The 13,788-nt window shown below is 34.7% G+C and overlaps 1 protein-coding gene across 1 annotated transcript; it reads right to left on the reverse strand.

Moving 5' to 3' along the window:
• Positions 1-593: 593 nt before the first annotated feature.
• Positions 594-12,848, reverse strand: LOC104884116 (uncharacterized). Its single transcript, XM_057394764.1, has 13 exons — positions 12,385-12,848; positions 6,915-7,179; positions 6,781-6,817; positions 6,574-6,703; positions 6,081-6,191; positions 5,861-5,976; positions 5,621-5,672; positions 2,845-3,024; positions 1,808-2,072; positions 1,665-1,701; positions 1,424-1,529; positions 1,050-1,160; positions 594-953 (listed from the first exon to the last, which is right to left on the reverse strand). The coding sequence occupies exons 1-13, from the start codon at positions 12,562-12,564 to the stop codon at positions 837-839; spliced, it is 1,707 nt and encodes a 568-aa protein (XP_057250747.1). The 5' UTR covers positions 12,565-12,848; the 3' UTR covers positions 594-836.
• Between the last annotated feature and the right edge of the window lie 940 nt (positions 12,849-13,788).

The following is a 13,788-nucleotide window of genomic DNA, read 5'->3' on the forward strand; positions in this document are numbered from 1 at the left end:
AAGGTTTGATCTCGAGACATCAAGTACATATACTAAAGTCTTAACCACTAGGCTAAGTTGTATTTAGTGTTATTACCACAAAATATTATATTAATAAACGAAAATTTTCTTACTCGGGACATAGCCCGGGCCTAATAACTAGTTCATCAGCTATAAGCCGTTTCTGCGACACTGCATCTGCGACAGTGACCGCATTCACAATTTTTTCCTTGATTTGTGGATTAAGAAATTGAGGGAAGAGAGAAGAAGCGAACCAATATGAAGGAGAATGGAGAGGGGGTGAGGCACCTATTCTGGGCACTGCACCACGGGTGCATAAAAGTGGAGAGATTCACAATGTTTGGGCAGGGTGTTATACTCTTTATGTAAGAGAGCATATAAACACCTTCAGTCCAGCATTAGAAGGATTGTAAGAGGCGTGCCTGTCATGTATGGTGCATAGATGGCTGGAAAAAGTGGGGAAGGGTTCGGGTTTTAAGGGGACTTGACATAATTATGGCATACAAGGTCAATCTTGGAACTCATCCAATGTGGATACTTCTCGCTTTATTAGTGACTTCGAAACTTAGATGTCCAATCTAACTAGTTGAGACTTAAAAAATGCCATCTCTGTTTAGAATTAATAACGCAAATTCCTTTCTTGAGATGTTAACATTATGAGCATGGCATGCAGGTAATAATATTGCTGTCATAATTCAATAACAGATACAATGAGCATCTGCGATTTTTGCCTGCAAGTCCAGAGATTTCACACTTGTTCAAGATGGTGAACATGAGTTTTCATGTTGCTAGAATCACACTGAATCCTCTTGAAGGTTCTGGCTCCTAAAGTATCTTCAGGCCTCTTGAATTGGCACTAGTGGCAATTTGCCTCCATATACGTCCGGGAGTTGGTTCTCATCAATCTCTTCTAGCAAGGCTGATTTCAACTGTTGTTTCTCTACAAATTCTATCTGCAAGAGTGTGAAAACGAGAAATGCTTATCATACTGAATCATTTCATGTAAGTCATTGTATCTCCTATTTGTTAATGAGCTTCAGAACACTCACTTTGCTCTTAGTGTTGTCGTCAATGAAGGGGTAGACCATCTTCCAAACTGCCATAAACATTTTTGGTGCATGCACTATGAACAGCTTCCCTAATCTTTCTGGGTAGCAGTCCTGCAAAAACACCCATCAACACAAACCCCAAAACACATCTTTTCTTTTCTTACTTTCTATCCTGCAATTAGAAGTCCTAAACTTTTTGCAGCTTATGAAGGTTCATCTGCAAGTAGTCTGTGGCCAACTGGTCACTGACACAAACTCCAGAAATCGAATTAACAAAGAGCAACATTCATGTCCTGTCTCTCTGACATCTCTTGGGAATGTAAGGCTAGTAAGATTTGGTTCAGATGCAGAAGCAGAACTAAAACTGCATTTACCTGCAGAATAGAGACAGATCCAAGATATGCTCGCATGTCGCTGTTGGAATATCCCCACCCTTGAAGATCTCCTATAGCTAGAAACTTCTCCTGTCCAACAGGCATCCTGATCAAGAACATCAATTAGTAACACTAATAATCACAGACATCGCTACTATCCAAAACCCGCTGTAGGTAGAGTTATGGGGTGGTCTTTCTTATCTGAAAACGCGAAGTTGCTGAGCCTAACATAGATACTAACCTTGAGCATAACTTCTCAAGTGTGTACACAACCAGACCTGTAAAGAACCCCCACAAGACAAGTATGATAAAACTTTTCTAAACATTAGTCCATCTCAAAGAATAAAAGAGGTATCTATCAGTCAAAAACTGTAAGAGACGTACGCTTGAACTCATCGACACCTCCTGATTTCGTATTTTGGTAGTGCCGACCTGCATATGCAACCACAATAGGTCGTTTTTTCTTGTCTTCGCCTCCTATAAAAATTTTGTTTTGGGAAAGGTCATGCTGTATCTCTGCCTCTGTGACAAGACCTTTTGGTAAGAAATTCTTCCTCCATTTCTGATACTTCAAGAACATGGCACCAGCCTTGTCCACATTTTGATCACGTGCTCTTAAGAATCTTCGCAACGTCAAGTCATCTACTTCCTGGTGTGTACATCAAAAACTTCCTTCAGTTTCGGTGCACACATTGTTTGTGATCTATATTGTCACAAATATAGTTGTATTGTGAAGTATGAGTTCTGAAGTTAGCTTTTCAGCAATTTTGACCACTGAAAACTCAGAATGTACAAGAAAAGACTAATAATTCAGTCATGTCTTTCCTCAATCAAGGGAAGATCTTAGTTGGAGCAGGTATGGTCTAGCGTTGGTTAAATTCTTTTTGCATATTAAGTATAATATATATTACTATTTTATATTTCCTCCGTTTAGAAATAGTTGCACCATTTCTAACTTTCACGCATGCCGATGTATGATTTCAATCATTAATATCTTTAATTATCAATAAGTAAAAATTATAAAAAGTTTATATTAAAAAAATTTACATCGAGACAAATCTAACAAGACTCCACATGACTATGTTTTTCCTAAAATATAAATTACCAAATATAAATTACCAAAGACAATTTAAGTGTAAGATGTGAATAATACACAAAATAAAAATGGTGCAACTATTTCTAAATGGAGCAAGTATATCATGTAGCTTAATGGTTCAGATACAACCTTTAATCTAAAGGTCATATTTGACACTTGGCCTTACTAATTTTTTGGCCCAAGATCCGTCAGTGGCCTCAGGCCTCAAGTTCATGGCCTGTTTGATAGGGGTGTTCAATGTCGGATATCGGATCGGATCAAACACGTCGTAATAATACTAAATGACTGTAACGGTAATGAAAAAACAGAGTAAGGAAAAGAAAACCTTAGAAGAGGGATCACGACTTTGAACAAAGGATCTGAGGAGAGAGAGTTTATGTTGCTCAGTAGGATTATCCTTGCTTATGCCATTACTCGATTGACCACTTTCTTCCATTTTCACTTTCTCTCTCCTCTTTGTGTATGTACTAGTTATGCTCCTCCACCCCTGTCTTTTTGCTGGATATCAAGGAAAGCTTAAGCGGTAGCTATAATAAAATATGGTATTTTTGACTGGGTAAAATTAATAGAATATGGTATGGCCAAAGATGTGCAGAAATCTATTAGTTTAAGTTGCAGCAATTAATTCAATTTTTAATATTTTTGGTCCTATTACCAACTACTTGAACTCTGGTATATATTTTTCCCCACTTTGTATGGAAATAATAGTAGAATGATGAGGCAATAGAAAAGTGGTTCACCGACTAAGAGCTGTTTGGCTTGTTTTGATTACATTGCTTTCTTTTGTTAGAGTTGTGGTCCAAGTTGAAACCATCTAACTGCATTTAATATTTGCATGTGTTTGACACTTCACATATTGATGCTGTGATCTACACTTTTATGACAACAAAATTTACCAGATTCTGAGTTCCATTGCAACATGCAACTCTTTCATGATGTCATAAAGATTGAGTAAAAGCGAGAAAACTTAAACCATATATATATATATATATATATATATTATATATATATAATATATATATATATGAATAAGATCTTGTGAAAACCACTCCTAGGTTGAAAACTAAAAACATCCAATTTTGACCGTCCATCTGTAATCGGATGAATGATAATAAATGCTGATAATGAATGGTGAGGATTCATTTTCTCTCCTACTCCCTCCCACACAAAATTCTTTCTCTTCCTCTTCTCTTACACGCATTTCTCTCTCATCCTACTTTCTCTGGAGCTCGATTCTCTCATGGTCTATTGCTTCTCTCTCAACGGCGTTTCATCAATTGCTCGCAGCTAATTCTATCCCTTCCAATAATTTGTTCGTTGCTTCTATGATCTGAAATTTTTGTATGATTTCGTTTGTTTTTTTCATGGTTTTGTTCATGAAGTTCAATTATTACTCATTCTTTGACTTGCGAATCGCTAGATTCACATCAATTTTAGCTTAATTTTGTTCTAGTTATTTGAAAATTATATGTGTTTCGAATTTTTAGGCTTAATTTCTTGAATTAGGTCACATTTGGATTTTTTAGGCTTAATAATTTGTTCGCTGCTTCTATGATCTGTAATTTTGGTATGATTTCGTTTGTTTTTTTTTTCATGGTTTTGTTCATGAAGTTCAATTATTACTCATTCGTTGACTTGCGAATCGCTAGATTCACATCAATTTTAGCTTAATTTTGTACTAGTTATTTGAAAATTATATGTGTTTCGAATTTTTAGGCTTACTTTCTTGAATTAGGTCACATTTGGATTTTTTAGGCTTAATTATTACTCATTTATGAATCTGTTGAGTTTATTAGAGTTTAGTTTATTTGTAATTAAGTGTTGATTTTTGTGATTTTGTTGAATTTGCGTGTGTATGAAATCTTATGGTTACATTACTTGGATGTTGTTGCTTTCTCTGATGTAAAACTGATAATCTTTCCTTGCAATTTTAATTTTCATAATCTTTCGTTTCATGTGGTAATGTCTACTTTTTACTTTTGGTGTTCACTCTGTTATTTTTATCTTGTTCATTATGTTGTAGCATACTCTGTTTTTATTAGTTTCCAAAGTATTGTTATTAGTTGCTGTTTTAAAACTATTTGTTACCCCCCTCTCACTAACATATATTTGGCGAAATTCATACAACCTATTAGCCCAATTGGCAAAACATTGTGTAAGACACAACGATGTAGGTTCGAATCCTACATAGGTTTAACTATAATCAAAGTTAAAATAAGTTGCCCTTAAAATCTAAAAAGTTGTCCTAAAGATGGTAAAAGTTACTCTAAAAGTGGTAATAGTTACTCTTATAATAAATAAAGTTACCCTAGAAATTATTACCTCGCCTTATCGTAAGTTCAGTGAGTGCACCCGATCGGGCGAACACGTCCGATGCCATCGGGCGACTTCCAAAAGCAACTGTTTGACGAAATCGTTACGGGCCCGATCGGGCGGTACTCCAAAACCGAATTTTTTACGCATTTCGTCGAACACATTCAAGGCATTAATCTTACATATTAAAAAGCTGATATGATATAAAATAAAAAGAACGAAGATGGTCGGAGTCTGAGAGATGGGATTAAGTTGTTATTGTGTAAGGAACAGGGAGAGAAGGGATGCTATTATCGTCATTTTGGAATTATAATTATCTTATAGGAAGAGGTGGATAATTATTTTTCTGAAATGATGGTAATAATTTCCATTCCCTTTAATCTTGTTATATCTTATTACTCTTTTAAAATATTATCCTTAATTCAAACATGTGTTATACTTTTTAGCTTTGAAAGGATTTACAATGTGATTGACCAACAATCATTTAGGGATGGAGAGGAGACATAAGGGAAAGTGGAAAGATTTGGTTTATTAAAAGGGACAAATGGGTTGTTGCAATTATCTTCTCTTTACTCCTGTGTGCTGCATATCCAATTTCCAAGCAAGAGAAAATAGATCTATAATAGCCCTTCCTCTCCTTGCCAAATCTTATTAGAAACGTGTGAGTATCGTAAAATAATTTTATGAATGTGAATATATGCGATTTGGTTAAAATGATACAACATGCCATATCATGTAAGAAGTATCATTAGACATTTATTCATTTTGTATGATGTTTACATCATTACATGAGCCATTCTTGCAGCTGTATGATGAATATCCTCATACAGACGCAATGCCCTAATATACCAAGAATCAACACAAACTAGAAATAATCAAGCTTAATTCTGCTAGCAACGCCGCCATAGAATAAACCTTTACGTGGGAGTTTTGTAAGGGACCATTCGTGGTGCTGGAATCGTTTAGATTTCGTCGAAAATTTTGATCCATGAAGGGAGACAGTCTAGCTTTGTTATGCTAGTCATTATCAGGCTTCTTGAATAGGTACTAACGGCATTTTGCCTCCATATATATCTGGGAGCTGGCTCTCATCAATGTGTTCTAGCAAGGTTGATTTCAGGTGCCGATTCTCCACAAATATCATCTACAGAGTGTGAATGATAATCTTGTTAACATAAGTATATTGTAAAGCACACATATAGGATACTACATTAGAATTCTGCCATATAAAGTTTTCTTATGAATGACCTTAGTCTTAGTTTTTTCATCTATAAAGGGATAGATAATCTTCCACACTGCCATAAAGATTCTCGGGGCGTGTATTATCAACATCTTCCCTAATCTTTCTGGGTAACAGTCCTGCAACACAAACAAGTTCACATACAAACATTTTCGCGTCATTTTTCCTATATAACAAAGTTCAAGAACATCATTCTCAAGCATTAGTATGTAGCAAATTAAATTAGCAAGTTCATAGAACATTCTCTCCCCCACCCTCCTACAAAAGTTTCAACAATGCAGATGTAATACAGTGATATATTAGGAGTTCATGATATGCAACTAGCTGTTTATCACAAATCAGAATTAATGACATTTTTGGGCTTGCTAACACATTAAGAGTTCTTCTCAAGAGGACCAAAGGAGGGTGTCCTATGTGAAATATTTCGGCTTCCTAACAGAACTCAGGTAATGAACTCGCTAATGCACCATTCTAGCTCATTTTATTTGCTAGAGTATTTACCTGCAGTAGAGATAGAACACCGGTATATGCACGAATGTCAACGTTAGCATATCCCCATCCTTGAAGATCTGCAATACCCAGATACTGTTCCTGTCCAGCAGGTATCCTGCTTAATTTATCAGATACATTGCTGGTGTTTAGTCAGTTACATAATGAACATCATATGATTTTACTATGGAGAGAAGTTACATATATTTAGAGCATAACCTTGAGCATATCTTGTCAAGAGAATAGACACAAAATCCTGTAAATCCCAGTACAAACAAGTAAGCAAGCTTGTCCGAGTTGATATAGCAGAAGAATAAATGTCAAAAGTGCATCAAGGATTAGGAAGATCATACGCTTGAACTCATCAGGACCCCCTTGTTTGGGGTTTTGGAAATGTCGAGCTCCAAAGACAATGTTGATTGGGCGTCCTTGCTTATCGAAGCCTCCAAGAAACATTTTGTTGTGGGATAGATCATACTGTATCTCTGCCTCTGAGATGAAACCATTGGGTACAAATGTCCTCCTCCATTTGAGATACTTCAAGAACATCCCAGCTGCTTTCTCCACATCTAGGTCACGAGCTCTTAAAAATCTCCTCAACAAGAAGTCATCTGCCTCCTGATGTATAATGTGGTATTGTGGTAGAGAAATTGTATTCTTTTCAGTACAGATTACATTATGTTTTTCTCTCTTTGATCACCTACTTATGATCAAGAATGTCCTTGTGATATTGTGAGAGTTTTGAAGTTTGAAATTAATCTAAGAAACTGTAGTATCTTGGGGTTCCTTTCCATGTCTACTACACATCCCTTGATGTGTTTTATCTACTTATGGGTGGTAATTAGATTATTTTTGGAGATGGATTATATGATGATCACTTTTCAAGAGAAGACATCATATTAAATCAGTATACCTTTATATGAAAAGTTTAGAGAGTATTAAACTAAAGAAAATGAAGGGAACACAATCGTTGTTTATATATCTACATTGATGTGAATCCAAAAAAGTTTATATACTAATCTTTGTTATATACTAGTATTGGTCTAATAACTAGTTTTTTTGTCCCAGTTGATAACCCGGATCAATTACAATTATCAGATATATTATTATTCATAAATCTCATAATTTATTGTATTAGCTTTTCGTAATATTCTGTCTACTGGGAAATTGAAAAATGGATGTTATGACATGATAAATTGTTTCAATAAAACTTATAAGGAATTAGGGATAAAAAGATTCAATGGAATGAGGTAAGATGATGTTATTACTTAATAAAAGTGTTAGATATAATTATAGGACTTTATTATGTGTTACTTTGAAACATTAAGCATTGAAATGGTAGGGGATTAGTGGTTAAACTCTCACATTTCATTTCAAAGGTCATGTGTTTGAATCCTAGTATCTACATATTGGTAATATTTTTAAATAATATTATAAATATGTGTATCAGAAGCTTGAGAAGAGTGCCACCGTTTCTTTAACATAAACGTATTTTAATTTATTTGTATAGATACCGGTCAAGATAGTAAACATTTAGTACATCAAGTCACAAAAAATAGGAATGTGGTTTAATATTTAAGCAAATATCATAAACTATTATAATCTATACTAATATTCAAAGGCGTGCGAAAACAAGAAAATGTGCCATGTGGCGCTGTCCCTAGGAAGTTTTAGTTCATGTAATCTATGTACACTAAAAAAATTAAGAAATTGCATAGCATAGGATTTGATCCCAAGACCTCAAGTACATATACTAAAGTTCCAACCACTAGGCTAAGTTGTATATAGTGTTATTATCATAAAGTATTATATTAATAAATGAATTTTTTCTTACCCGGAGCATAGCCCGGGCCTAATAACTAGTTGTTCTCAAAATCCGTCGATAAAAATCATGTAGAAGTTTGGTAACATAAGCTGGATAGAGTTGAAATTGATAAGGTAGCTGAAAATTTCATCACCTTAAACTGAGACATTATGTTTAATAACAACTCAATTTCTGTCAAATTTTTAAGCTTAAATTTTATTTGAGCTCTTACCTTCAAACACGACTATTTATTTTAGGTGACTTAAAATTTCAACACCTATTCATTTAAAATAACTTAAATATGTTGCCAAACAGAGCCGACATATTATTGGGAAAGGAACTCAGGAAGTATATTTTATAAGTTCTAGAGAAAATGGTCTTGGGTATATGAAGAATACCTAACTTCTCCCTGCCTGTTTTGACTTTGACTTCTATCATGCCCAATTTTTTTTTTTACCTCTTCCCTTTTAAAAACTCATTTGTTAAATGCCGTCTTATTTTTCCTACTAACATCTTATATTTTTGTATAAAAATACAAGAGCCTTTCCTTCTCTTTCTCCTCCATTTCCCATTCACTCACCGATTCCCTTTCCACCCCCTTCCATTCCTCCTCACCTCTTCCATTCCCTCTCATCTTTCACTCTCTCTCTTATTACTTCCATTTCCTCCATTTAAGGACTATGAGATTTAAAAAATTTCTGACAAATTCACATTTTCCAACGACTTCAACTTTTTTTATCATCTCGTTATATTATGGGGAAATGTTAATGTTATTAAAATTTTTTTGAATATAATTGATAGAATGTCTTAGACATGGCGCTTCGAAAAACATAGCACGGGGGGTCTCGCTTTTGTTTCAGTCTCTATTTTGGCTGATTTTATTTAGCTTTATTAGAACATCTGAGACTAGAGTAAAATTTATCAGAAATTGACTTCAAAATTCCGAAAAAATACCTAAGCGCCTATTTTAGGAGCCCAACCATAATAGGCGCCCGAATATGGATGGCAATTGGGCGGGGCGGGTGCGGAGGATGGTATCCCCACACCCGCACCCGCATTAAATTCTCATCCCCATCCCCGCCCCACCACACATTGCGGGGAAAGATTTCATCCCCATCCCCGCCCCACCACCCATTGCCGGGGGAAATTCTAGACCCACCCCCGCACCCGCGTCATACTAGAGGTGATCATGGGTCGGGTTCGGGCCGGGCCATGAACAAAAATTTTTGTCCATTGGTCGGGCCGGGCCGGGCCGGATCTGGCCTAAATTCGGGCCGAATTTTTGTGTCCAAAGCCCGCTATTTCGGGCCTAAATTAGCGGGCTTTTGCGGGCCAAAACGGGTCGGGCATAAAAATAGACTAAAAAGTCGTTTTTGGCTTGCCCAAAGCCCACCCAAAGCCAAAAAAATACAGGCGGGCCGGGTCGGGCTCGGCCCTCGGGCCAAAAAATTCTGCCCAAAACCCGACCCAAAAACGGGTCGGGCCGGGCCAAAATTATCACCTCTACGTCATACCCACTTCATCCCCGCAAAAAATCCACCAAAAAAATCTACCATAAGCCCATTATAGTTGTCTACTACACAAAATCACAATATAATATAGTAAAAGGAAAGTTAAAATATATTAACAAAGACAAATGTTTTATTACATTTCAAAAGTGTCTTCAAATACGTTAGTAATATATGTATATAAATAGAATTTTAATAATAAATATGCGGTGCAGGGGTGGGGCGGGGATGGGGCGGGTATAACATAAAATTCACACCCGCTCCACCACCCATTGTGGGTACAATTTTAATCCCTTATCCCCGTCCCCAGGGCCGTCTCATAGAAAACAGGAGCCCTGTGCAAAATTTAAGATTAGACCCCTGTAAGATTACGATAATAAAATAACATATTAACATTCTTATTTTAAAATACAGAATCATCTTGATTAATAAATAATATTAGTTGTATAAGTTTCTATATCAAAATATATAGAAGTGTTTTTCTTGCTTTTATAAATAAAATGTCCCATTTATAACAACTTTAAAGTTGGAAAAATAAATTACAAAAATATATAAAATGCAAAATATGTTCTTGATTTTTTTAAAGGACAAATGTGTCAAGTATATACTAATATTAACATTTCCATGACAAGTTCAAGGGAAAATGTCATAAAACTTTGTTCTAGATATGAAAACATCTACTTTAGAAGATATAAAAGAAAAAAGAAGTGGAAGAGGGTTGTTGGACAAAATAAAACAAAAAGCAAAAGTTGAGAAGAAGTGGTTGGCTGACAAAATAAAACAAAAGGCAAACGAAAAAAAAAAGTGGAGAAGCATGATGGAGTTGGGTGTCGAACTCGCCATCTATTGAAATCAAAATCCCAAGATTCACTTCGCGGCTGCCACCGCTGAGCCAATTCAAACACCTTGCAACATTACTGCAGCAATACGGTAATATACGCAAGCAACATATGGCGCCCATATGCAGGCGGGGCCCTGTGCGGGCGCTCACCCTGCACAGGGCCTTAGCCGGGCCTGTCCGTCCCCTCGCCACCCCAATTGGGCGGGGATGGGGTGAGTCTCCTACTTGATCCGCCCCACTGCCATCCCTGCTCCCGAACCTGTGGTCAGGCGTCTAAAATACGCGCCCAACCATAGGTACTATTTTAGGGATATTTTAGGAATTATATTTCATTTTGTATAAGATTCACAATCTCCTATCTCTTGCTATTTAACTAACTAAAATTTAACCAAATAACGTTTTTTTTTTTAATGATCGACAGGGAGATTGAGGAGTCTTGTGTGAAAATTGGAAGATCCGCAACAAGATTAACCCTTTGGTATCTATAGCTCTGTTTGAAAAATGTTCAGCATTATAATTAGAACAACTTTAGATTTAGCGACAAAATAATCATATATTGTGTTGAATATTCACCGATAAAACAAGGAATGGCCTTTCTTCCTCTCATTTTAAAGGTTGGCTACTTGCCTACTTCCCTAGATTTTTTTGGGGGTCTGGTCACTTGTGGCTTAGAATAAATTATTAAATTACTATTTTTTTTTATTTTTTTAATTGCACCATTTCGTTTTTTACAATTCATTAATCAACTTTGTTAAATTATATTATATCATTATATAAGGAAAAAAAATCAAATAGAATCTTATTAGATTCTTCTTAATATAAGAATTTCAAATGTCAAATTTTAATAATTTTTACTTATATGCAATGAGATATATTAAAATTCAAATAAGTATTTCGACAAATAAAAAAAAAAAATGGTCCAAATAGGGAAGAGATCATAGTGGACCCATAAATTAGTCTACCTTTGTGTGAGATTTTTCAGGGTTTTTTTTGAACAATTCAAATATTTTTCTAAGGAGCAAATTGAACTTCAAAGTACAAATATGTTGTCTTTTCTCCCGTTGATTTTTATTAGGGTTGATTTTTTCTTTTCCACTTGATTACAATTATGTTTTTCCTCTTGATTTTATTAAGGTTATGTTTGGTTAAGGACAATATTTTGAATCGATATTCCCAACAGGAAGTGTATTTTAATAGAAATTACTTCTATGTTTTATATGTTTGGATCCTTTAAAGGAAATTTTACCGATTTCACCCCTTCAGCTGTTGTACTATAGATTAGAGAGAGATTATCTTATATCACGCATCATAAGTTTGTTACATTGGCACTAAATAACGAATCGGTTAAATTCTCCTATTATTTTACTTCCACGTTTGGTGTGAAAAATATTTTTAGAAAAGTAAATTCAAAACGAATGATATGAAAAAATAAATGTCCATTCTCTTAAAGAAGAAAAGGAAAGAATTTTTTTTTCCAGAGTACAAATAAGAAGAGGGGGATTCGAATCCTATCGTTCACAGCACCTTGATTTTAACCATTAGGTCAAGACATCCTTGATAAAGGAAAGAAAAGGTGATAAGCAAAATTTTAAATCAAAATTTGATGTGAAGATTCTGAATTTGGTTGCATATTTAGAGTAACACACAAAATAAGGATAGAAAGAAAGAACCTTAGCAGAGGGATCTCGTTGTTCAACAGAGATTCTCATGAGGGAGAGTTTATGTTGTTCCACAGGGTTTTCCTTCCCATTAATCTGCCCGCAAATTTCTTCTTCATTTTGAGATTTTGATTCTAGAATTTTCTCTGTTTTAACTTTGCTTTCCTCATATATTGTTTCCTGCGTCGACATTTTCTTTTACGTCTCTGTGTTTTTCTCACTCACATAAACACACTTGCGCAGAAAAAAGAGAAAGAGGGAGAGGAAGCTTGGTTAGCTGCAACAGCTGATATGATGATAGCGTATGAGTTATGACCATGATCAAGCAGATGGGCTCAATAGAAATTAATGCAACCTGACTTTATGTAGTACATTTTTTGTTTGTATAGAAAGTCCCACCAACAATGATTTAGATGTGAGTTGATGCTAATTCATAACTACAATAGCAAGTAGTGTTTGGTAACTCGGCGAAAAACTTACTTTTTGATACTTGAGGTCTTGAGCTTGAATCTGATCAAATGTGGTATTTGGAAGTAGTGGTCCTCTCATCCTATTCTCAAGCACCTGATTCATGTGACTTATTGTTCACATCACGTCAATTTTAACCACTACGGTAAGACATCCTTGATAATTATGAGGGTTTGTTAAAGTATGTTGTAGTATTGTTACTATTACATTATTTATACACCTCATAGTTTTACTTGAATTTTTTTTAGAAAAATTCACATGAATAATCCCAACTTTCAGCTGTCTTCTCAAAATAATCATAACTTTGGATTATTTTAGTATAATGCTAACTTTGAGGGAATCTTCTCAAAATAAACAAAAGTATCACTTTTCTTACATACACTAATTCATTTTAGGTCTATAATATATAGAATATTAATAGTTCAGATTATTTTGATAAGTTACTCTCTAAAGTTGGGATTATTTTAAAATAATACAAACTTGGGATTATTTTTAAAAGACTGGTGAATGTTGGGATTATTCATATCATTTTTCCTTTTTTAGTTAACATATACTTCCTCTGTTTTTTCTCTAGCACATCATTTGGACTGTCACACTATTTGTGTATTAGCTTCGACCATAATTCGTTGACTATTAATTAAAATTGTTGCTGGATTTATTTTGATAAATTAATATTTTGAAATATCATTTTTATTTTTTGAAATTTTAACAAGCAGATTATTAGATATAATAATGGTCAAAGTTGTATGTATTAGCAAGTGTAATGTTTCATATGATGCAGTAGGAAAAAAACAAAGGAAGTAAAAAAAGGTTTATGAGACATTCAAGTTTATTTGTATTCATTATTTTCACAATATTAGATTTTTGCATATATTTGCTGATATACAATTAAAGATACAATATCTATAATTAATGGATGCATAAAAGCATCAATTTGGTGTTACTTAT

This window comes from Beta vulgaris, chromosome 5 (genome assembly GCF_026745355.1).
Source record: "Beta vulgaris subsp. vulgaris cultivar EL10 chromosome 5, EL10.2, whole genome shotgun sequence".
Lineage (NCBI taxonomy): Eukaryota > Viridiplantae > Streptophyta > Magnoliopsida > Caryophyllales > Amaranthaceae > Beta > Beta vulgaris.